At 41.0% G+C, this 25591-nt stretch overlaps 1 protein-coding gene across 1 annotated transcript in view; it reads right to left on the bottom strand.

Annotated features, from left to right (window-relative positions):
* LOC139756250 (uncharacterized) overlaps nucleotides 1–25591 on the bottom strand; it is a 162912-nt gene that overhangs the window by 41412 nt on the left and 95909 nt on the right. Inside the window, exons 9-10 of the mRNA XM_071675438.1 lie at nucleotides 21056–21167; nucleotides 14288–14451 (exon numbers count right to left, since the gene is read on the bottom strand). Of these exons, the coding sequence (XP_071531539.1) occupies nucleotides 14288–14451; nucleotides 21056–21167 (276 nt within the window). The remainder of the gene's footprint in view (nucleotides 1–14287; nucleotides 14452–21055; nucleotides 21168–25591) is intronic.

The following is a 25591-nucleotide window of genomic DNA, read 5'->3' on the forward strand; positions in this document are numbered from 1 at the left end:
TTCTATAGTTCCACTTGCTGCCATGTCTATTCTCTGGTATCTAAAGCACTTCACATCCTCCAATTTTTCTCCATTCAAACTCACACCCTGACAAACCTGTGCCTCAACCCTGCTAACCTTGCTTTTATTCACATTTACTCTGAACTTTCTCCTTTCACATACTCTTCCAACCTCAGTCACTAACTTCTGGATTTTCTCACAGGAAATTGACACCAGTGCTGTATTATCAGCAAACAACAATTGACTCACTTCCAGGTCCTTTCATTCCCTTGAGACTGTATACTTACCTCTTTCACTAGGACTCTTAAGTTCAGCTCCCTCATCAATAAACAAAGTAACAACCGTGACAAGATCACACACCCCTGCTGCAAACGAACCTTCACTGGGAACCATTCATCCTCCTCTCTTGCTACCCATCCATAGGCCTTTAACCCTTGATAAAAATTTCTCACTGCTTCTACCAGCTTTCCTCTCACACTGCATATCCTAAAGACCTTCCACAAAGCATTTCTATCAACCTTATCATATGTCTTCTCCAGGTCCATAAATGCTACATACAAATCATCTTGTTTTCTAAGTATTTCTCACAGACATTCTCAACCACTTCTGAAACCATACTATTCCTCCCTAATCAGCTGTCTGAACATTCACCTTTATCCTCATTGCCTTTATACAATGGTACAATAAATACATTCTGCCAATCCTCAGGCACTTCACCATGATCCATACAGACAATGAAAACTGGGGAACACAAAATTAGGTGCGTGAGACATTAGACTTGTTTTCAGGTAAATTTTGGTCGCTGATTCTAAACATGCCATCAGTTTTTCTCTATCAGCTCTGGTTATCAAGATATGATATATCCCTAATTGCTATGCATACAACCAATTGGGCACAAGGATTGATGACTACAAATCATTACTGTGCCTTTTTGATGAAAAAAATGGCTTCATACAAGAAGAATTTGTTTATTTATGATTAAATTACATCCATAGAATCAGATAATGGTGAAGCAAGTATAGAAAGTTATCAGTGATACAATGTTCATTTACTCAGACATCTCATGAAAGCGGCATTTCAGACTTCTTGCGGTGAGCTGCCACAGGACAATCATGTTGAATGGTCCAGCAGTAATCTGCCATCATAGTTATCCCAGTGTCCCAGCTATCTTTCTTCCATAGCTCTTAAATCTTGGTGGAATCGTTCACCCTTCTCCTCACTTAGCTCACCAAGGTTATCTGGGAAACGATTTACGTGGCTGTGGAAGTAATGCACTTTGAGGCTCATTTTACAGCCAAGTTGATGGAAAGAAGAGAGCATGTTCTCCACTAGTTCAGAGTAGTTATCTGCTTTATAGTTCCCCGAAAATTCCTTACAACCAGAGTGAACAAAGACCATGCATCTGCCACAGCATTGTTCAATGAATCATGGAAATGTTGGTCTTTCATGAGTTCCCTAATTTGCAGCCCGTTGAAAATACCTGCCTTCAGCTTCTCCATGCTCAGTGCTGGAAATTTTCTGCATATGTAGTCAAAGCAGTCCCCTTCTTTGTTCAAAACTTTCACAAACTGTTTCATTAAACCTAGCTTGATGTGCAATGATGGTAAAATAATCTTATCTCCTTCAACCAAGGGTTCTGTGATTGCATTCTTTTCTCCAACCACTAGGTTTTCTCTCAGAGGTATTGTTTTCTCACCCAGTGCTCATCCTTAGCTCTACTATCCCAAACACAGATAAAGCAGGGATACTTGGTATATCCACTCTGCTGACCCAGGAGAAAAGTCACCATCTTAAAATCCACACAGATTAGCCATTGGAGATTGTGGTATGATATCTTCTGTAAGACCAGGGCAATTGTTTCCTGCAGGTCATCCTAGTTGAGTGACCAGTTGGGATTGATCCATATTTGTTGCCACTGCGTAGAAGCACACATTTTAAGCTCCACTTAGAACTATCTATGAATAACTGCCATTCACTTGGTACATATTTTGATATGACCATTTTCATCAGCAAGCTTGAACATCACTGCAACAAATGAAATCATTTTCCTCTGAAAAGAAGGGCAGGAAATCCATTTCTCTACTGTGATAGTTTGTGATTTTGGTTCCCAGTTGCAGTAAGTTCTTTTCTGCTTGCCTGGATGCCAACAATTCTGCTGATTTCTTTGAAAGATTTAGCTCCCTAATAAGGTCATTGAGCTCCACCTGACTTAAAACTGCTACTGATGAGGTTCCTTCAAAATCAGTCACTTTCCCCACGAGTATTGTCTAAAGCGGAAGTAAAACATTCATCTTCTTCATGGAGCTCTTCCAGATGAGTGAATGATGGGACAGGTATTCCATCTGACTGTGCAACAGGTCGATTTGCTGAGTCTAGGTCAGGATTCGTCCATTTACTCCGATTACATCCATGAATACCCTTTATGTTAACCAGACAGAAGTAACAGTCATCACAGTGGTTCCTCTGTTCTCTCCACATCATTGGTATGCCAAACTTCAGACATTTCCTCTTGCCATTAGTCCACAACTGCAGGTGCTCAACACAAGTTTTACAAACAATGTGTGGAGCCCTTTGGTCCCCTTGTGGTATTTTGAAATAGCTTACCTATTTCAAATTGGGGAAGATCAGTGTGGTTTCAGAAGTGGTAGAGGATGTGTGGATCAGGAGTTTGCTTTGAAGGATGTATGTGAGAAATACTTAGAAAAGCAAATGGATTTGTATGTAGCATTTATGGATCTGGAGAAGGCATATGATAGAGTTGATAGAGATGCTCTGTGGAAGGTATTAAGAATATATGGTGAGGGAGGTAAGTTGTTGGAAGCAGTGAAAAGTTTTTATCAAGGATGTAAGGCATGTGTACGTGTAGGAAGAGAGGAAAGTGATTGGTTCTCAGTGAATGGTGGTTTGCGGCAGGGGTGCGTGATGTCTCCGTGGTTGTTTATTTGTTTATGGATGGGGTTGTTAGGGAGGTGAATGCAAGAGTTTTGGAAAGAGGGGCAAGTATGCAGTCTGTTGTGGATGAGAGAGTTTGGGAAGTGAGTCAGTTGTTGTTCGCTGATGATACAGCACTAGCGGCTGATTCGGGTGAGAAACTGCAGAAGCTGGTGACTGAGTTTGGTAAAGTGTGTGAAAGAAGAAAGCTGAGAGTAAATGTGAATAAGAGTAAGGTTATTAGGTACAACAGTAGGGTTGAGGGACAAGTCAATTGGGAGGTAAGTTTGAATGGAGAAAAACTGGAGGGAGTGAAGTGTTTTAGATATCTGGAAGTGGATTTGGCAGCGGGTGGAACCATGGAAGCGGAAGTGAATCAAAAGGTGGGGGAAGGGGCGAAAGTTCTGGGAGCGTTGAAAAATGTGTGGAAGTTGAGAACGTTATCTTGGAAAACAAAAATGGGTATGTTTGAAGGAATAGTGGTTCCAACAATGTTATATGGTTGCGAGGTGTGGGCTATAGATAGAGTTGTGTGGAGGAGGGTGTATGTGCTGGAAATGAGAGGTTTGAGGACAATATGTGGTGTGAGGTGGTTTGATTAAGTAATGAAAGGGTAAGAGAGATGTGTGGTAATAAAAAGAGTGTGGTTGAGAGAGCAGAAGAGGGTGTTTTGAAATGGTTTGGTCACATGGAGAGAATGAGTGAGGAAAGATTGACAAAGAGGATATATGTGTCAGAGGTGGAGGGAACGAGGAGAAGTGGGAGACCAAATTGGAGGTGGAAAGATGGAGTGAAAAAGATTTTGAGTGATCGGAGCCTAAACATGCAGGAGGGTGAAAGGCATGCAAGGAATAGAGTGAATTGGATCGATGTGGTATACCGGGGTTGATGTGCTGTCAATGGATTGAACCAGGGCATGTGAAGCGTCTGGGGTAAACCATGGAAAGTTCTGTGAGGCCTGGATGTGGAAAGGGAGATGTGGTTTCGGTGCATTATTACATGACAGCTAGAGACTGAGTGTGAATGAATGTGGCCTTTGTTGCCTTTTCCTAGTGCTACCTCGTGCACATGCGGGGAGGAGGGGGCTTTCATTTCATGTGTGGTGGGGTGACGACGGGAATGAATAAGGGCAGACAGTATGAATTATGTACATGTCTATATATGTATATGTCTGTGTGTGTGTATATATATGTATACATTGAGATGTATAGGTATGCATATGTGCATGTGTGGACGTGTATGTATATACATGTGCATGTGGGTGGGTTGGGCCATTCTTTCGTCTGTTTCCTTGCACTCCTTTGCTGATGCAGGAGACAGCGACAAAGTATAATAATAGAAAAAAAAAATGCCCTTTTCTCAAAATCTAAATGGATTTTCTTTGTTCACTGAATATGTACTCTCCATAAATATAGCAGAAAGAATTCAAACACTTTCTTTGTGAGGAAGCCATGTTATCACCTGCAACTGAAAAGAAAAAAAACATATGAAAATGGAGGAAGTAGATTTAAGTAGACTGATGCAATACCAAGTAGCCTGTACAAGTACCTTGTAGCCTACTACTACACCAAGAATTATTCAGTTCACATTGCCCAATTTGCAAAAAATTATTATAACGGTTGATTGGGTAAAGAGCAAACTCTTTGCACTTTTAAGTATTCTAGGAAGGGAAATACAGCGTCCAGCTAACAACAACCTTTCGGTCCTTCCACCAGGCCCAAACTGACTCAGCTGGAAGAGGAGAGATGTCATCAAGGCAGGAAAATACATAGAGTTGCCAATTGCATGACACGGGAACACACGCTGTGACATGCTCATGAGAGGTACATTTACTGATACATGCATTATCTCAAAAATCAGAGCTGCTAAAAGGAAATAAAGGTCACCTTCAATGGCACGAATATACCTAGAATCAGGTCTGAAATCTGAGGCACCAAAAAACTTTTTTAATTTGTTCCCAACCAATCAACAACAAAGTCACCCATTGTCATACCATCCACTCTAGCTGCCTTGCCACATTTCATCTTATGTAAGGCTTTCACCACCTCTTATCTCTTCACTGAACCATTCTCCATGACTCTCACTATGTATATCACCTCAATCCAAACACCCTACATCTGCCACTCAAGATCAAACACATTTAACAGTCTTTCAGAATACTCACTCCATCTCCTCCTCATGTCATCACTAGCTGTTATCACTTCCCCTTTTGCTCCCTTCAGCGATGCTCCCATTTGCTCTTTTGTCTTTTGCACATTATTTACTTACTTCTGAAACATCTTATTCTCCATAAAGTTTACTAATACTCACTCACTCTAACTCTCATTTGCCCTCTTTTTGAACCCCTTCAACTTCAACTGATCTTGTGCCGCTTTCTCTTATATATCCCCCAATCATTTGCACTCCTTCTCTGAATGTACCAAATGCCTCTTTTCCTTTTGACTAGCAACTTTACTTCATCATTCCACCACTTATAATCCTTTCTAATCTACCCACCTCCCACCTTTCGCATGCTACACACATCTCTTGCACAAGCCAGCAATGCTTCCCTTAATACCTTTTGTCCCTCACTCAATCCCCATGCTTCATTTACTCTCACCTTTTCCCACTGGAAACTCAATCCCTCCCAATATTTCTTCATACAAACTCTTTTCCATGCTCACTTACTCTCATCACTCTCCTCTCACCAACATTGATTCCTCTTTTTCAAAAAACCTCTACAAATTTTCACCTTCATCCGCACAAGGTAGTGATCAGACATCCCACGAGCAAACCCTTTCAGCATATTTACATACAAAAGTCTCTCTTTTATATGCCTATTGATTAATATGTAATCCAATAATGCCCTCCGACTATCTCTCCCACTCACATACATATATATACATACTTTTTTATGTTGGCTGAGATGACACAGAAGTGGAAGTGAGTCACATGGTGGAGAAGGGGGCGAAGGTTCTAGGGGTTATGAAGAATGTGTGTAAGGAGAGAACAGTATCTCGAAGAGCAAAAAAGGGTATGGTTGAAGGAATTGTAGTTCCAACAATATCAAATGGTTGTGGTGCATGGGCTACAGATAGGGTTGTACGGAGGATCAGTGTGGTTTCAGAAGTGGTAGAGGATGTGTGCATCAGGTGTTTGCTTTGAAGAATGTATGTTTGAAGAATGTATGTGAGAAATACTTAGAAAAGCAAATGGATTTGTATGTAGCATTTATGGATCTGGAGAAGGCATATGATAAGAGTTGATAAGAGATGCTCTGTGGAAGGTATAAAGAATATATGGTGTGGGAGGCAAGTTGCTAGAAGCAGTGAAAAGTTTTGATCGGGGATTTAAGGATGTTAGGGAGGTGAATGCAAGGGGGGGGGGGGGAGAGAGAGAGAGAGAGAGAGAGAGAGAGAGAGAGAGAGAGAGAGAGAGAGAGAGAGAGAGAGAGAGAGAGAGAGAGAGAGAGAGAGAGAGAGAGAGCTACTAGATTCAGCAAAGAGTTTCAACAGGGAGAATAAGGTGTGTATGCAAGATTGCAAGATGGAAGGGAGAAGAGTGAGTGGTTCCAGGTGAAGGTGGGTCTATGTCAAAGGGATGTCATGTCACTATGGCTGTTTAATCTGTCTGTGGATGGAGTGCTGAGGGAAGTAAATGCAAGGGTCTTGGAGAGAGTCTACAGACTGGGTCTATAGTAACATGGCTGGTGTGTGTGTGTGTGTTATATGAAAGGTGGGTTAGATGCTGTTTGCAGATAACTATGTTCTGGTGGCAGACTTGAGATAAACTATAGAAATTGGCATCCATGACAGAAATAGCATATGAATGGAAGAAGTTGAGAGATAATGTGAATGAAAGTAAGGGAGCCAGAAAGGTGAGTCAGATGCTGTTTGTAGATGACTAAGTTCAATGGCAAACTACTTGAGAGAAACTCCAGAAACTGGTGTCTGTGTTTCGGAAAGCATATTGACAGTTATTGTGAATAAAAGTAAGGTAATGAGGTTTAGCAGGAGACCAACAGAAGTTGGTCTGAGCATTAGTGTGGATAAAAACATGGAGTAAGTATTATGCTTTAGATACCTAGGAGAGGACATGGCAGCTGATGGAATATGTAAGCTGAAGTGAATCATTGGGTGGAATAGGGAGCTAAGGTCCTGGGTGCAATGAGGAGTGTGTGGAAAGAGAGATCACAGTCTGTGTGGGCAAAGATGAATATATCTGAAGATATAGTATTCCCAATGGAGTTGCATGGGTGTGAGTCTTGAGCCCTAAATGCAAGAGATTGGAAGAGGGTGGACATGGACATGTAAGAAATGAAAAGCCTAAGTACAACGTCCAGTGCAAGGAGGGCTGACTGTGTACAGAATAACATTAAAGGAGAGATGTGTAGTAGTAAACAGAGAATGACACAGATGTCCAAGGTGTGCTGAAATGGTATGGAAGTAATGAGAGGATAAGTAAGGAAAGACTGACTAACAGGGTATGTGGGTTGGAAGTGGTGGTACCTACAGGAAGGGGGAAGACTGAGGTTATGAAAGGATGGAATGAAAGAAGCTTTTGAGTTGTCAGGGCCTGATCAGTCAGAAAAGAGAAAAGCATGTATGGGACAAAGTGTATTGGTATGACATGGTATACAGGCCTTCAATGGGCTGGATTAGGGCATATGAAGTGGTCATGGGAACAAATGAGTGATTAATGGACCTTAACTATGGATGGGGGCTCTGGTTTCAGTGCATTATACTTGAAACTTGGAGAGTGGATGTGGGCACATGAGGCTGTATTTTTACAATTGCCAGTGCTAACTCATTAACATAAGAACAGTGAACAAGAAGGAAAGTATAAAAAAAGAACTTATTCACAACCTGGTAGTATACATGGATCATTTGACTGAAAATTTCCAACAGCATAAGCACATGAAAATGTTTTCAGTCACTTAGACAATCTGTAAGCTCTGGAAATACTGTGAATATTAAGTACATTTCTGTATGTATTTGGCAAATTACTGGCTCACTTTGCTAAACTGAACATGAGGTTTCCTAACTCATTAAAAATGTCAGTCACAAAAAGGACTGAGATGAAATCATAAGATGTACAATGAGATATGAGCAGAGAGAACTGGAAATACCTATTTTTTGAAGGAAAATGTTTATCTAAATGGAAATGGTTACAATGAAACAAGAAATGCCCTTGGTATTCTACTATGTATTCATTCAAAACTTGCATTTTATCTTTGAAGAATAATAATTTCTTTTTCCTGAATGTTTCTTTGCTTTCTTTTATCTCATCTTTATCTCTCCTTTCCTGTCTTACTGTACACTTTCCCACACACATTTACATACTCTGTATACACTTTCCCACACACATTTACATACTCTGTATACACTTTCCCACACATATACATAATTGCTGAGAAAATCCTTATGTATTTATCAATCTTTATTTATTTATTTTGCTTTGTCGCTGTCTCCCGCATTAGCGAGGTAGCACAAGGAAACAGACGAAAGAATGGCCCAACCCACCCACATACACATGTATATACATACACGTCCACACACACAAATATACATACCTATACATCTCAACGTATACATATATATACACACACAGACATATACATGTATACACATGTACATAATTCATAATCTGCCTTTATTCATTCCCATCGCCACCTCGTCACACATGTAATAACAACCCCCTCCCCACTCGTGTGTGAGGTAGTGATAGGAAAAGACAACAAAGGCCCCATTCGTTCACAATCAGTCTCTAGCTGTCATGTAATAATGCACCGAAACCACAGCTCCCTTTCCACATCCAGGCCCCACAAAACTTTCCATGGTTTACCCCAGACGCTTCACATGCCCTGGTTCAATCCATCCATTGACAGCACATCGGCCCCGGTATACCACATCGTTCCAATTCACTCTATTCCTTGCATGCCTTTCACCCTCCTGCATGTTCAGGCTCCGATCACTCAAAATCTTTTTCACTCCATCTTTCCACCTCCAATTTGGTCTCCCACTTCTCCTCGTTCCCTCCACCTCTGACACATATATCCTCTTTGTCAATCTTTCCTCACTCATTCTCTCCATGTGACCAAACCACTTCAAAACACCCTCTTCTGCTCTCTCAACCACACTCTTTTTATTACCACACATCTCTCTTACCCTATTATTACTTACTCAATCAAACCACCTCACACCACATATTGTCCTAAAACATCTCATTTCCAGCACATCCACCCTCCTGTGCACAACTCTATCCATAGCCCACACCTCGCAACCATACAACATTGTTGAAACCACTATTCCTTCAAACATACTCATTTTTGCTTTCCGAGATAATGTTCTCGACTTCCACACACTCTTCAACGCTCCCAGAATTTTCGCCCCCTCCCCCACCCTATGATTCACTTCCGCTTCCATGGTTCCATCCGCTGCCAAATCCACTCCCAGATATCTAAAACACTTCACTTCCTCCAGTTTTTCTCCCTTCAAACTTACCTCCCAATTGACTTGACCCTCAACCCTACTGTACCTAATAACCTTGCTCTTATTCACATTTACTCTGAACTTCTTCTCTCACACATATCCTTATCATTTATTTATTTATTTTATTTTGCTTTGTCGCTGTCTCCCACATTTGCGAGGTAGCACAAGGAAACAGACGAAAGAAATGGCCCAACCCACCCCATACACATGTATATACATACACGTCCACACACGCAAATATAAATACCTATACATCTCAATGTACACATATATATACACCACACACAGACACATACATATATACCCATGCACACAATTCACACTGTCTGCCTTTATTCATTTCCATCGCCACCTCGCCACACATGGAATACCATCCCCCTCCCCCCTCATGTGTGCGAGGTAGCGCTAGGAAAAGACAACAAAGGCCCCATTCGTTCACACTCAGTCTCTAGCTGTCATGCAATAATGCCCGAAACCACAGCTCCCTCTCCACATCCAGGCCCCACACTACTTTCCATGGTTTACCCCAGACGCTTCACATGCCCTGATTCAATCCACTGACAGTACGACAACCCCGGTATACCACATCGATCCAATTCACTCTATTCCTTGCCCACCTTTCACCCTCCTGCATGTTCAGGCCCCGATCACTCAAAATCTTTTTCACTCCATCTTTCCACCTCCAATTTGGTCTCCCACTTCTCCTCGTTCCCTCCACCTCCGACACATATATCCTCTTGGTCAATCTTTCCTCACTCATTCTCTCCATGTGCCCAAACCATTTCAAAACACCCTCTTCTGCTCTCTCAACCACGCTCTTTTTATTTCCACACATCTCTCTTACCCTTACATTACTTACTCAATCAAACCAACTCACACCACACATTGTCCTCAAACATCTCATTTCCAGCACATCCATCCTCCTCCACACAACTCTATCCATAGCCCAGGCCTCGTAACCATACAACATTGTTGGAACCACTATTCCTTCAAACATACCCATTTTTGCTTTCCGAGATAATGTTCTCGACTTCCACACATTCTTCAAGGCTCCCAGGATTTTCGCCCCCTCCCCGACCCTATGATTCACTTTCGCTTCCATGGTACCATCTGCTGCCAGATCCACTCCCAGATATCTAAAACACTTTATTTCCTCCAGTTTTTCTCCATTCAAACTTACCTCCCAATTGACTTGACCCTCAACCCTACTGTACCTAATAACCTTATTCTTATTCACATTTACTCTTAGCTTATATCCTTACATTCTTCATTAAACAATTTCTTGCACAAAAAAACAGGTGAATACTTCAGTTATAATAAACATCACTCACAAGAATACTTATAAAAAAAATTCTAGCTGTGCTCCTAGGTCTCAAAAATGTGTGGAGTGGCTAGAGATGGCTAGTTACATACATTTAGGGGAAATTCAACAAGCCATAAAAGTAAAGCACATGAATAATCTGGGACAGTACAGCATATAAGGAGGGTTAGAAAAAAGAATCAGCATGTGAATTTCATAATGAGAGTAGACTAGCTACAAAGCTAAGGTAGGAATGAGACATCTGAGTTTTGAGTGAAGGGAAGACAAGATTATTTCATGCTATCAAGATCATTTCTTAGATTTAAGAAAATAATGGGTAAAGAAGCCACTCAAACATAAATACTGTCAACACAATTAGAGGCTAAATGACTGTACTAAGCCTTCTGTGTAACCCATTATTGTTAGTACAAGAGATGAAGAATGCAATATTGCAAAACTCTGGAAGTGTAAATACAAGCTGTCAAAGACAGAAGTACGCCCTAATGTTAAATTCATTCTTTTTTAAATCTATCTTATGCCTTTCCAACTTTAGCAAGACTGAACAATAGCCTCATTTGCACACATCTAATCTCTAGATGTCATGTATAATGTATTGAAAACAGAGCCTATCATCCAAAGCCAAGCCCCACACACTACTCCATGGTTTAACTGACTGCTTCATATGTTTTGGTTTAACCCACTGACATCCCCAGCATAACACCTATGCACAACTCTTGTTCTCTTGAATGTTCAAGCCTTAAATCAAAGCCTACTTCAGTCCATCCTTCCAATCTTTGTCTCAGTCAACTTCTCACCATTATTCCCTCCACATCTGACACACACACCCTCTTAGTCAGTCTCTTTTCACTCTTCTCTTCTATATGTCTGAATTGTTTCATCATGCATTGGTTAGCCCCTCAGTAAGATTAAGTTTACAAGTAAACCTCTCTTGCATACCGTCATTCATTATATAATGAACTGCCTCACATCAAATACAATCCTAAAGCATTTCTTTTCCAATGCTTCCACTCTTCCTTTCTTTTGTGTTCAAGGCCTAAGACTCACTGTCAGGTCTACTATGAACACATAAATGGAGATAATTTTTCATGCATGTTCTTGATTTCCCACATCAGTGAGATAGCACTAAGAACAGATGAAGAAATTGTCTAGTTCACTGATATTCACTCTCTAGTTGTCATGTATATCACACCAAAACCAGAACCACCTTCTGCAATCAAGCTCTACAGACCTTCATATGGTTTCTCCAAACTGCCTAACACAGCATGGTTCAGCCCAATGACAGCATGTTGTCCCCTGTAAACCTCATCACTCTAAATTGTTCTATCCCTTGCCACCTTGCACCCTCCTGCATGTTCTGGCCCCAGGCCTTCAAAACATCTTTCACTCCATCCATCCACTCCTTACTGGCTTCCCCCTTTTTCTTGTAGCCTCCATTTCCTTTCCTTAATCATTGTCTCCATATGTCCAAATCATTTCATGACAATCTCTTCAGCTCTCTCATACATACTCCTCTTACTACCACCTCTCTCTCTTACCCAATAATTTCATATTCAGTCAACCCTCCTTGCACCACATGTTGTCCTCAAACATTTAATTTCCAATACATTCACTTATCTTTTACATTTTTGTCTACTGCCTATGCCTGATATCCATTAAGTACCTACCTTTGCCCTTAAAGACAATGATCTCTCTCTCCACACATTCCTCAATGCACCCAAGACCTTTGCACCTTCACCCGCCCTGTGGCTCACTTCAGCCCCCATGGATCCATTTGCGGCAATATCTATTTCCAGTGTAAAACACTCCACTTTCTCCAAGTTCTCTCAATTCAGACTCATACTCCAACTAACCAATTTCTTTTTATTACTAAACCAAATAACCTTGCTTTTATTAACATTTACTCTTAATTTTCTCCTTTCACACACTCTCCTGAACTTAGACACCACCTTCTGCAGTTTCTCACTCAAATTTACAACCAGCACCATATCAACAGCAAAAACTAATACTTCCCAGGCCCCTCTGCCCCCAGCAGACTGCACACCTGTTCCTCTCACCAACGCCCTTGCATTCAACTCCCTCAACACCCAGTCCATAGACAAACTAAACATCCATTATGAAATCACACATCCTTGCTGTAGACCCACCTTCACCATGAACCACTCACCCTCCTCTCTACCTAGTCACACACCTGTGCCACTCTCTTCAAAAAAACTCCTCACTACTTTTAACAGCTTTCTATTTCAATGGAAAATATGTCTTAATGCACAAATGTAAAACAGGGATACCCAACATAACTGAATATAATAATATGGAATTTTTAAGATGGCATGAATGTGGGATATGGCTGCACAAAGGTATGCAACAGTGAAAGAATCTGCCAAGAAGAAAAAGAGAGAATGCCATGGTCATATGTGCAGAGGCATAATAATGGAGGGGTTAGGAATAATAAATGACGATACATGAGTGGAGGGAGTGTTAGAGAGGCTGCTGATGACAATCATATGAAATGAGAGGGTATATTTCAGGTGAGAATTAAATATTTGTAAACATAAGGAGATATACAAAAACAAAATTGCTTGGAGAAGGTTCTGCATGAGAATGTAGAAACACTAAATAAAAGTAGAAACTGATATAACTGAACAGAGAAAAAGGTATGAATACATACAATATAAATGAACTTTTGGGGCAATAAAGTAGTTGGTAGTAGTTGGTCGGCAGTCACTGACCAGGAAGGAGTATTACTAGTACTACCCGGGATATTGGGAGGTTAGTGATGGCTGCATAGTGAGCAAACATTTCAGTGGGAGTCAAGTTGCACTCCTATGACCCAGGTTACCCAGGTAGGTGTTTTTGTTCTGCATCAACCACACATGAACAGCTGGCATTCTCTCCTTGTCACACTTAACACAACTCACATAACTCATTGTTCTTCATAACTTCAAATTTTCATGCAGAGATCTCTGCATTAGCCCTGCCTTTTGGCAAATGGAAGGAGAAATAGATAGTAGTAGTAGGTAAGAACAGTAGACAGATGCGTTAGGTAGATGTAGTAGGTAGGAACATTAGGTGGGAGCATTAGGAAAAAGTAGTAGGTTGGAACATTAGGGAGGAACATTAAGTAGAAGTACTTGGTAGGAACATTAGGTAAGAGCCTCTGGAAACACTACTAGACTTGCTCTCTACCAGTGGCCTGTTAAGGGTAAGCCACTTAAGGTTAAAAAGCAGCATTTAAGCTCATCAGTTATGGAGACTTTTGCTATGGCCATTTGGCTATTTCCTTGAGGGAGTTCCAAAAGGGAATGGTGCATCTCAGAGAGATAGATACACAAATAGATAGAGCAATAAGGACTTTGGTGAGGACAATTACAGAGTACTACAATAGTAGTCATTCAAATTCTTATCGTATGATTCTTCTATCACCAACCGTGGAGAAATTTCCATAACACAAATGAAGACTATAAACTTATGGATATTCATAATTATAAGATAAAAATTTTTAGGGTAAATGACACTTAGCTTAAAATGAGAGCCATATATCACCAGCAAAATATTTAGGCACACTCACATGGTGTCAGGTGCTGCAGCTTTATCCTCTGGGGGAAGGTCCAGGCTAGGGTTAAGGTCATCCTCACACACTGCTTGTGCCAGGGTAGCCAGCAATGTTAGCACACGCAGAAGGATTGCCTCACTGGTTGTTGGTACAACTAATGTGCTCAATTTTCTTGGACCCTGAAACAAGTAAATTCATACAGTTTTGGTTTATTACTCCTCCTTAATACTATCAAACAGAATGTGAAGAGTGGTTAAAGTAAACCTTTTCCTGAACATTCGGCTTCAACAGTTTTTCACACAGCTGTATTTCAATGTTCAATATTATCTCCTATTTACCTATTTTGATAAAACCATGATAAGCAAGGTTTCAGTTTGGAGTGACATGTCAGAAAAATTGCTATGGTTGAGTGTGAATTCAACAAAAATACGTAAATGGTAAACCCCTTGGATCAAAATGCATGGAATTCCTACAGGTTGGCCCTATCTGACAATGCACATTCCACTTACATGAAGAAATGGAGATCTGTCATATATATGAACAGTAGTTAATCTGTTGATGATGGATTCAAAATGCATGAAAAAAGCTACTTAAGTAATATGAAGTCCAATATTCCTTCAGCCTGTCAGACTCTTTCTATGCCACCTGCAATGTATAATGTACCATAAAAAGGTTACCAATCAGTATACAACCTCAAACATTGCTTTCTTAGGGGCTTCTGCAGCTTCAAGGTTGTGCTACAATCAGTAGCAGGGAAAGGATGGACTCCTTTGGAGTAAGAAGTTCTTATATGAGATTGCAATCTGATGATAAAATTCAATAAGACTGCCTTTTCACCAACAGGCAGAGTACAATAATGCAACATAAAAATGTCAAATTGATATATATATTGATATATTGATATATAATATACATATTATTACATGACAGCTAGAGACTGAGTGTGAACGAATGGGGCCTTTGTTGTCTTTTCCTAGCGCTACCTCACACACATAAGGGGGGAGGGGGTTGTCATTCCATGTGTGGCGAGGTGGCGATGGGAATAAATAAAGGCAGACAGTATGAATTATGTACATGTGTATATATGTGTATGTCTGTGTGGGTATATATATGTGTACATTGAGATGTATAGGTATGTATATTTGTGCAGGTGGACGTGTATGTATACACATGTGTATGTGGGTGGGTTGGGCCATTTCTTTTGTCTGCTTCCTTGCGCTACCTCGCTAATGCGAGAGACAGTGAAAAAAAAAAAAAAAAAAAAAAAAAAAAAAATATATATATATATATATATATATATATATATATATATATATATATATATATACATATATATATATATATATATATATATATATATATATATATATATATATATATATATATATCTTTTTTTTTTTTTTTTCTTTGTCGCTGTCTCCCGCGTTTGTGAGGTAGCGCAAGGAAACAGACGAAAGAAATGGCCCAAACCACCCCCATACACATGTATATACATACGTCCACACACACAAATATACATACCTACACAGCTTTCCATGGTTTACCCCAGACGCTTCACATGCCCTGATTCAATCCACTGACAGCACGTCAACCCCGGTATATGACATCGATCCAATTCACTCTATTCCTTGCTCTCCTTTCACCCTCCTGCATGTTCAGGCCCCAATCACACAAAATCTTTTTCACTCCATCTTTCCACCTCCAATTTGGTCTCCCACTTCTCCTCGTTCCCTCCACCTCCGACACATATATCCTCTTGGTCAATCTTTCCTCACTCATTCTCTCCATGTGCCCAAACCATTTCAAAACACCCTCTTCTGCTCCCTCAACCACGCTCTTTTTATTTCCACACATCTCTCTTACCCTTACGTTACTTACTCGATCAAACCACCTCACACCACACATTGTCCTCAAACATCTCATTTCCAGCACATCCATCCTCCTGCGCACCACTCTATCCATAGCCCACGCCTCGCAACCATACAACATTGTTGGAACCACTATTCCTTCAAACATACCCATTTTTGCTTTCCGAGATAATGTTCTCGACTTCCACACATTCTTCAAGGCTCCCAGGATTTTCGCCCCCTCCCGCACCCTATGATCCACTTCCACTTCCATGGTTCCATCCGCTGCCAGATCCACTCCCAGATATCTAAAACACTTTACTTCCTCCAGTTTTTCTCCATTCAAACTTACCTCCCAATTGTACCTAATAACCTTGCTCTTATTCACATTTACTCTTAACTTTCTTCTTTCACACACTTTACCAAACTCAGTCACCAGCTTCTGCAGTTTCTCACATGAATCAGCCACCAGCGCTGTATCATCAGCGAACAACAACTGACTCACTTCCCAAGCTCTCTCATCCACAACAGACTTCATACTTGCCCCTCTTTCCAAAACTCTTGCATTCACCTCCCTAACAACCCCATCCATAAACAAATTAAACAACCATGGAGACATCACACACCCCTGCCGCAAACCTACATTCACTGAGAACCAATCACTCTCCTCTCTTCCTACACGTACACATGCCTTACATCCTCGATAAAAACTTTTCACTGCTTCTAACAACTTGCCTCCCACACCATATATTCTTAATACCTTCCACAGAGCATCTCTATCAACTCTATCATATGCCTTCTCCAGATCCATAAATGCTACATACAAATCCATTTGCTTTTCTAAGTATTTCTCACATACATTCTTCAAAGCAAACACCTGATCCACACATCCTCTACCACTTCTGAAACCACACTGCTCTTCCCCAATCTGATGCTGAGAACAATGGAAGTAAGGGGAGTGGGGGAGGAATGGGATGTACTTAGGGAATCAGTGATGGATTGCGCAAAAGATGCTTGTGGCATGAGAAGAGTGGGAGGTGGGTTGATTAGAAAGGGTAGTGAGTGGTGGGATGAAGAAGTAAGATTATTAATGAAAGAGAAGAGAGAGGCATTTGGACGATTTTTGCAGGGAAAAAATGCAATTGAGTGGGAGATGTATAAAAGAAAGAGACAGGAGGTCAAGAGAAAGGTGCAAGAGGTGAAAAAGAGGGCAAATGAGAGTTGGGGTGAGAAAGTATCATTAAATTTTAGGGAGAATAAAAAGATGTTCTGGAAGGAGGTAAATAAAGTGCATAAGACAAGGGAGCAAATGGGAACTTCAGTGAAGGGCGCAAATGGGGAGGTGATAACAAGTAGTGGTGATGTGAGAAGGAGATGGAGTGAGTATTTTGAAGGTTTGTTGAATGTGTTTGATGATAGAGTGGCAGATATAGGGTGTTTTGGTCGAGGTGGTGTGCAAAGTGAGAGGGTTAGGGAAAATGATTTGGTAAACAGAGAAGAGTTAGTAAAAGCTTTGCGGAAGATGAAAGCCGGCAAGGCAGCAGGTTTGGATGGTATTGCAGTGGAATCTATTAAAAAAGGGGGTGACTGTATTGTTGACTGGTTGGTAAGGTTATTTAATGTATGTATGACTCATGGTGAGGTGCCTGAGGATTGGCGGAATGCGTGCATAGTGCCATTGTACAAAGGCAAAGGGGATAAGAGTGAGTGCTCAAATTACAGAGGTATAAGTTTGTTGAGTATTCCTGGTAAATTATATGGGAGGGTATTGATTGAGAGGGTGAAGGCATATATATATATATATATATATATATATATATATATATATATATATATATATATATATATATATATATATATATATTTTTTTTTTTTTATACTTTGTCGCTGTCTCCCGCGTTTGCGAGGTAGCGCAAGGAAACAGACGAAAGAAATGGCCCAACCCCCCCCCATACACATGTACATACACACGTCCACACACGCAAATATACATACCTACACAGCTTTCCATGGTTTACCCCAGACGCTTCACATGCCTTGATTCAATCCACTGACAGCACGTCAACCCCTGTATACCACATCGCTCCAATTCACTCTATTCCTTGCCCTCCTTTCACCCTCCTGCATGTTCAGGCCCCGATCACACAAAATCTTTTTCACTCCATCTTTCCACCTCCAACTTGGTCTCCCTCTTCTCCTCGTTCCCTCCACCTCCGACACATATATCCTCTTGGTCAATCTTTCCTCACTCATTCTCTCCATGTGCCCAAACCATTTTAAAACACCCTCTTCTGCTCTCTCAACCACGCTCTTTTTATTTCCACACATCTCTCTTACCCTTACGTTACTTACTCGATCAAACCACCTCACACCACACATTTTCCTCAAACATCTCATTTCCAGCACATCCATCCTCCTGCGCACATCTCTATCCATAGCCCACGCCTCGCAACCATACAACATTGTTGGAACCACTATTCCTTCAAACATACCCATTTTTGCTTTCCGAGATAATGTTCTCGACTTCCACACATTCTTCAAGGCTCCCAGGATTTTTGCCCCCTCCCCCACCCTATGATCCACTTCCGCTTCCATGGTTCCATCCGCTGACAGATCCACTCCCAGATATCTAAAACACTTCACTTCCTCCAGTTTTTCTCCATTCAAACTCACCTCCCAATTGACTTGACCCTCAACCCTACTGTACCTAATAACCTTGCTCTTATTCACATTTACTCTTAACTTTCTTCTTCCACACACTTTACCAAACTCCGTCACCAGCTTCTGCAGTTTCTCACATGAATCCGCCACCAGCGCTGTATCATCAGCGAACAACAACTGACTCACTTCCCAAGCTCTCTCATCCCCAACAGACTTCATACTTGTCCCTCTTTCCAAAACTCTTGCATTTATCTCCCTAACAACCCCATCCATAAACAAATTAAACAACCATGGAGACATCACACACCCCTGCCGCAAACCTACATTCACTGAGAACCAATCACTTTCCTCTCTTCCTACACGTACACATGCCATACATCCTCGATAAAAACTTTTCACTTCTTCTAACAACTTCCCTCCCACACCATATATATATATATATATGGGGATGAGAGAGCTTGGGAAGTGAGTCAGTTGTTGTTCGCTGATGATACAGCGCTGGTGGCGGATTCATGTGAGAAACTGCAGAAGCTGGTGACGGAGTTTGGTAAAGTGTGTGGAAGAAGAAAGTTAAGAGTAAATGTGAATAAGAGCAAGGTTATTAGGTACAGTAGGGTTGAGGGTCAAGTCAATTGGGAGGTGAGTTTGAATGGAGAAAAACTGGAGGAAGTGAAGTGTTTTAGATATCTGGGAGTGGATCTGGCAGCGGATGGAACCATGGAAGCGGAAGTGGATCATAGGGTGGGGGAGGGGGCGAAAATTTTGGGAGCCTTGAAAAATGTGTGGAAGTCGAGAACATTATCCCGGAAAGCAAAAATGGGTATGTTTGAAGGAATAGTGGTTCCAACAATGTTGTATGGTTGCGAGGCGTGGGCTATGGATAGAGTTGTGCGCAGGAGGTTGGATGTGCTGGAAATGAGATGCTTGAGGACAATGTGTGGTGTGAGGTGGTTTGATCGAGTAAGTAACGTAAGGGTAAGAGAGATGTGTGGAAATAAAAAGAGCGTGGTTGAGAGAGCAGAAGAGGGTGTTTTGAAATGGTTTGGGCACATGGAGAGAATGAGTGAGGAAAGATTGACCAAGAGGATATATGTGTCGGAGGTGGAGGGAACGAGGAGAAGAGGGAGACCAAATTGGAGGTGGAAAGATGGAGTGAAAAGGATTTTGTGTGATCGGGGCCTGAACATGCAGGAAGGTGAAAGGAGGGCAAGAAATAGAGCGAATTGGAGTGATGTGGTATACAGGGGTTGACGTGCTGTCAGTGGATTGAACCAGGGCATGTGAAGCGTCCGGGGTAAACCATGGAAAGCTGTGTAGGTATGTATATTTGCGTGTGTGGACGTGTGTATGTACATGTGTTTGGGGGGGGGTTGGGCCATTTCTTTCGTCTGTTTCCTTGCGCTACCTCGCAAACGCGGGAGACAGCGACAAAGTATAAAAAAAAAAAAAAAAAAATATATATATATATATATATATAATGGTGGATGTGCTGGAATGAGATGTTTGAGGACAATGTGTGGTGTGAGGTGGTTTGATCGAGTAAGTAATGTAAGGGTAAGAGAGATGTGTGGAAATAAAAAGAGCGTGGTTGAGAGAGCAGAAGAGGGTGTTTTGAAATGGTTTGGGCACATGGAGAGAATGAGTGAGGAAAGATTGACCAAGAGGATATATGTGTTGGAGGTGGAGACCAAATTGGAGGAGGAAAGATGGAGTGAAAAAGATTTTGAGTGATCGGGGCCTGAACATGCAGGAGGGTGAAAGGCGGGCAAGGAATAGGGTGAATTGGATCGATGTGGTATACCAGGGTCGACGTGCTGTCAATGGATTGAATCAGGGCATGTGAAGCGTCTGGGGTAAACCATGGAAAGTTCTGTGGGGCCTGAATGTGGAAAGGGAGCTGTGGTTTCGGGCATTATTGCACGACAGTTAGAGACTGAGTGTGAACGAATGGGGCCTTTGTTGTCTTTTCCTAGTGCTACCTCGCACACATGAGTGGGGAGGGGGATGTTATTCCATGTGTGGCGAGGTGGCGATGGGAATGAATAAAGGCAGACAGTGTGAATTGTGTGCATGTATATATACGTATGTGTCTGTGTGTGTATATATATGTGTACATTGAGATGTATGGGTATGTATATTTGCGTGTGTAGACGTGTATGTATATACATGTGTATGGGGTGGGTTGGGCCATTTCTTTTGTCTGTTTCCTTGTGTAACCTCGCAAATGCGGGAGACAGCGACAAAGCAAAATAAAAAAAATATAATAAAAACTTACCTCAGCAGCAAGCAAAGAGGGAATCATCTCTCTGTTGCAAGAGAGGTTGACCAGGAGTCGTAAGCTCTGAAGCTGAATGTGCGGGTTGCTGCTGTCCACAAGATGGTATAGTCTGGCCAACAAAATTAAAAATTTTCAAAATTAGATCAATATATTTAGTAAGTAGCATACACTGGTAAATGACACTTACATGCCACAAATTTCTGTAAAATTAATCACATAAGCAACAAAATGAAAGTACATAGACGTGATACATTCGAGCTGTTAGGAGTAAAACACACACACACATGCTTGCATTAGTGGTCAGCATTACTGACAAAATGGGACACAGATGGGTTTAAATCCTACATGCAACAGTTAGCCAACACCAAAACACAATTATTCATCCTCCCCTTAGGATTGGTCAACAAATGAGTACCTGAGTAAAGTTCTTGCGTGTGTAATTACCTACTTGTGTTGGGAGGGAGTCTTACACTTATGAGGCTCTGTCTCTTAAATGTTCTCTACTATCATAGAGCTTCTTAAATTTTCGTATTCTGTCTACATCAACCATGTACTCAGTCATTTTATTCTATTCCTCCAATCTTTTATACTATAAAAGAACTTAATTACATATTTTTAACAAGATTTTTGCTTAATTTCATGCCATGTCCTCTGGTTGCTATATCCCCACATCTCTTGTAGAACTGTTCACTGCCTATGTCATCTGTTTGTTTTTAAAACTTAAAGGTTGAGATCAGTTCACCCCTCAATCTCTTCTCTTCCAAGATAGGCAAATTCAAAACCTCTGGCCTCTCCCTGTAACTCAGTTCTCTTAATTCTGGTACTGTCTTTTTTGCCCTTTTCTGGATGTTCTCTATGAGTTCTTTGTGTTTCTTTAGGTGTGGTGATGAAACTTGAGAAGCATATTCTAGTTTAGAACTTATGTAGGATATGGACAGCTTGCTAAATATTTCCCTAACCATATACTTGAAAGCTACTCTAATATTTGCCAACACATAGTTTGTCTCCTTAACTATTCCCCTAATGTGCGACTCTGGTCACAGGCACAATGTCAACTCCCAACTCCCTCTCCCAAGCAAAATCCTGAAGATTACTTCCAGCTGGATGATAATACTGAGACCTTCTTTCACCCTCTCCTCATTACTTTACCCTGACTCAGGTTGAATGTCATTAACCACGTATCAGAGCAGCTTTGGAGTCTGTCTAGGTCCCTCAATCTCTTGGTAAAAACTTCTTACTCCCTCATTTAACTTTCCTCCCACACCATTTGTAGTAACCTTCATAAGACATCTCCATCAACCACATCATATGCTTCTCCAGATCCATAAATACCACATACAAATCCACTTATTTTTCTATGAATGACTCAATACATTCTTCAAAGCATTCACATGATTTACACTTCCTCTATCACTTAAAACTATGTCATTTCTCTCAGCAATCTGATGCTCTGTACATGTCATCACACTCTCAATCACCACTTTTCCATATAACTTACTGGGTACACTCAACAAACTTATACTCCTACAATCTTACCATACGTTATTGTTCCCCTTGCCTTTAAACACTAGCACTATACAGGCATTCCATCAATCCTCAAGCACCTAAACATGAGCTATAAATACACTGAAAATCCTCACTATCCAATCAACAACATAATCACATCTTTTAAGAAATTCAAAGGCAGTCACATCCACTCTAGCCACTTTGCCACACTTCATCTAATGCAAGGCTTTCACCAACTCTTCTCTTTTCAGCAAACCACCCACCACAACTCTCTTATTTTAAATACTTGCAGGTCCAAAACACCTTACATCTACCACCTCTATCATCAAATATATTTGCCAATCCTTCAAAACACTAAGTCCATCTCTTCACCTCAGCTCTGCCTGTTACCACTTCCCAATTTCCCCCTTTCAATGTTAACCTCACTCATTCTCTTGTTTTCCTCATATTATAAACCTCATTCCAAAACATTTTGTTATTCTTGCTAAAGTCTGTAAGCCTGTTAATACTAATTCAACCCTACTATCATTTGCCCCCTTTTATAACCATTGCATCTTCCTCTTGACCCCTTGCTGCTTTCTCTTGCACATCTCTCAATCACTCACCCTCTTTCCATGTAAGTACATGTCCATGCACCTCTTTTCTCTCTTTCACAAGCACCTGAATTTCATTATCCCATTACTCACTATCCTTTCTTAAAAGCCCATCTCCCACCATCTGCATGCCACACACTTCTCTCACACATGCAAGCAATGCTTCCCTAAATACCTTCTGTTCCACACCTACTCTCCTAGCTTTGTTTATTCTCATCTTTTGCCATTCTACACTCAATCTCTGCATATCTCATTTCCAAGCTCTTACACTTTCACCACCCACTTCCCATCCAAATCATGTCCTCTTAAAGTCTCAAAAAACCTTCATCCTTACCCCCACCAAGTAATGATTAGACGTCCCACCAGATGCTTCTCTCAGCACATTCATATCCAATGGACTCTTCTGCATGCTCCACAAACCATTCACCATTTTCATTTACATCAGTAAGCATCCCATGCCCCCCACTTATACCCTCAACTCACACATTACCCATTCTTGCATTCATATCACCCATCAATAATAATAAATCCATTGCATTACAACTGCTGAGACACCTTCTGAACTCCCAAAACACCTGCCTCTCTTTCTCAGCACTCTCATTTCTTGGTGCAAAAGCACTAATTGTCACCCACTTCTCATACTCCATTTTCATTTTTACCTAGATTAGTCTGGGGCTCACTACCTTATATTTTTTTCACAAATTCCCACAACTCCTTCCTCAGCAGAAGTGCTACTCCATCCTTAGTTCTTACACTAACTCCTGACATTATCTCCTAAAACATTCCAAAATCATTCTTCTCCCTTACCTTTGAGCTCTGTTTAAAGCAGAGTTAAAACATCCAGTTTTCTCTCTTCAAACAAATTACCTATCTCTCCCTTCTTTTCATTTTGGTTACATCCACATACATTCAGACACTCCAGCCTGATCCTTCAAGGAGGGTGAACACTCCTCACTTGGCTCTATCTTCTGTTCAAACTTTTAAATATCAATATACAAGAAGGGGCGAGTTGTATGGATGTGAAATGTGGTTTCTTCGTGACAAAGCAAGGAAAAGGTGAATGTTTGAGATTTTGAGATGTGTTGTGAGAAGGGTTGATAAAGTAAGAAATGAAAGGGTAAGAGAGAGCTGTTGTTTCCAAGATTACAGTTGTGACAGCTGAAGAGGGTGTATTAGAATGGTTCAAACATATGGAAAGGATGAGTGAGGAAAGGCTGGCAATGTAGACATATCAGTTAAAAGTTGGGAAGACAAGGAGGTGACTGAACTGAAGATGGAAGGATATAGTGAAAAAGGTTCTGAGCATTTAAGGCCCACACATCCAAGAGGATGTTAGGCTTGCAAGGGACAGAGTGAATTCAAGCAGGGTGTTACATAAGGGTCATCATATCAATTGACTGAACCAGTGCATATGATGTGACCAGGGAAAACCACAAAAAGGTCTCTAGGGCCTGATTGTGAATGGGAGCTCTGGCTTCGGTACATTATATGTGACAGCTAGAGGGGACATGAGTAAATAAGGCCATTTTTTTTTATCTATTCCTGATGCTACCTTGCTAATGCAGCATATGATGAATAAAAGAGAAATGAGAATATATATAGTGCCCACCGATAAAGTAAGTGTGAAGGGGCTGCAGCACCACCATCAAGGATAAATGAGAAATTAGTACTTTATTGGTTTCCCTATCCCTCTTTATACTCTCTTGAAATGACCAGAAACTGAATAAGCAAGGTTCTAAAGACATTCAGCCATTTAGAATCCATCTTTGCCCAGATTTCACAAACATCCGCCTCTAGCTTTGGTAGTGATGACATATCCCTGTTACCTAAATTCAGTTTCATAACCACCCTCATGTTTTCTATTGGACTGAAATCTGGTGAATTCTTGGGTCAGTTACTGAAAAGCTCCACTGCACAGTCCTTAAGCTATTCAGTGACTAGTTTTACAGTGTGGCTGGGAACCCCACCCTGCATGAACACTTTGCCCTTGCACATTTTTAACAAATCTAAAAGATAGTTACACAGAAGCTTATCTGTTTGTAGTCCCATTCTTTGGCAACATTACAAGGTCCCAAATATCAAAACAGCTGAAAAAATCCCGCACTAAAAGTGAAGCAAGGAACTCTACAGTGTCTGCAATGTGCTTGGGGTCAAATAGATCACAGCCTGGTTGACTAATTGTGCCTGCCATGGCAACTTGTAAAAAAAAAAGAAAAAAAAAAAGTAGACTCATCACTCCACAAGACATTTCTGAACTTAGCTGTATCCAACATTACATATTTCTTACAAAAACCGACCCTTTCCTTCTAGTGTATAGGGGTTATGAGTGGTTTGGGATGCAGCCTGTAGCTCCGTTATTTAAGGTCCTCATGTAAGCAGTATTGCACTGTCCTTTTAGACACATCACTAAGCAGTCCAGCATCTTTTCTTTTAA

The sequence above is a fragment of the Panulirus ornatus genome, chromosome 21 (genome assembly GCF_036320965.1).
Source record: "Panulirus ornatus isolate Po-2019 chromosome 21, ASM3632096v1, whole genome shotgun sequence".
NCBI lineage: Eukaryota > Metazoa > Arthropoda > Malacostraca > Decapoda > Palinuridae > Panulirus > Panulirus ornatus.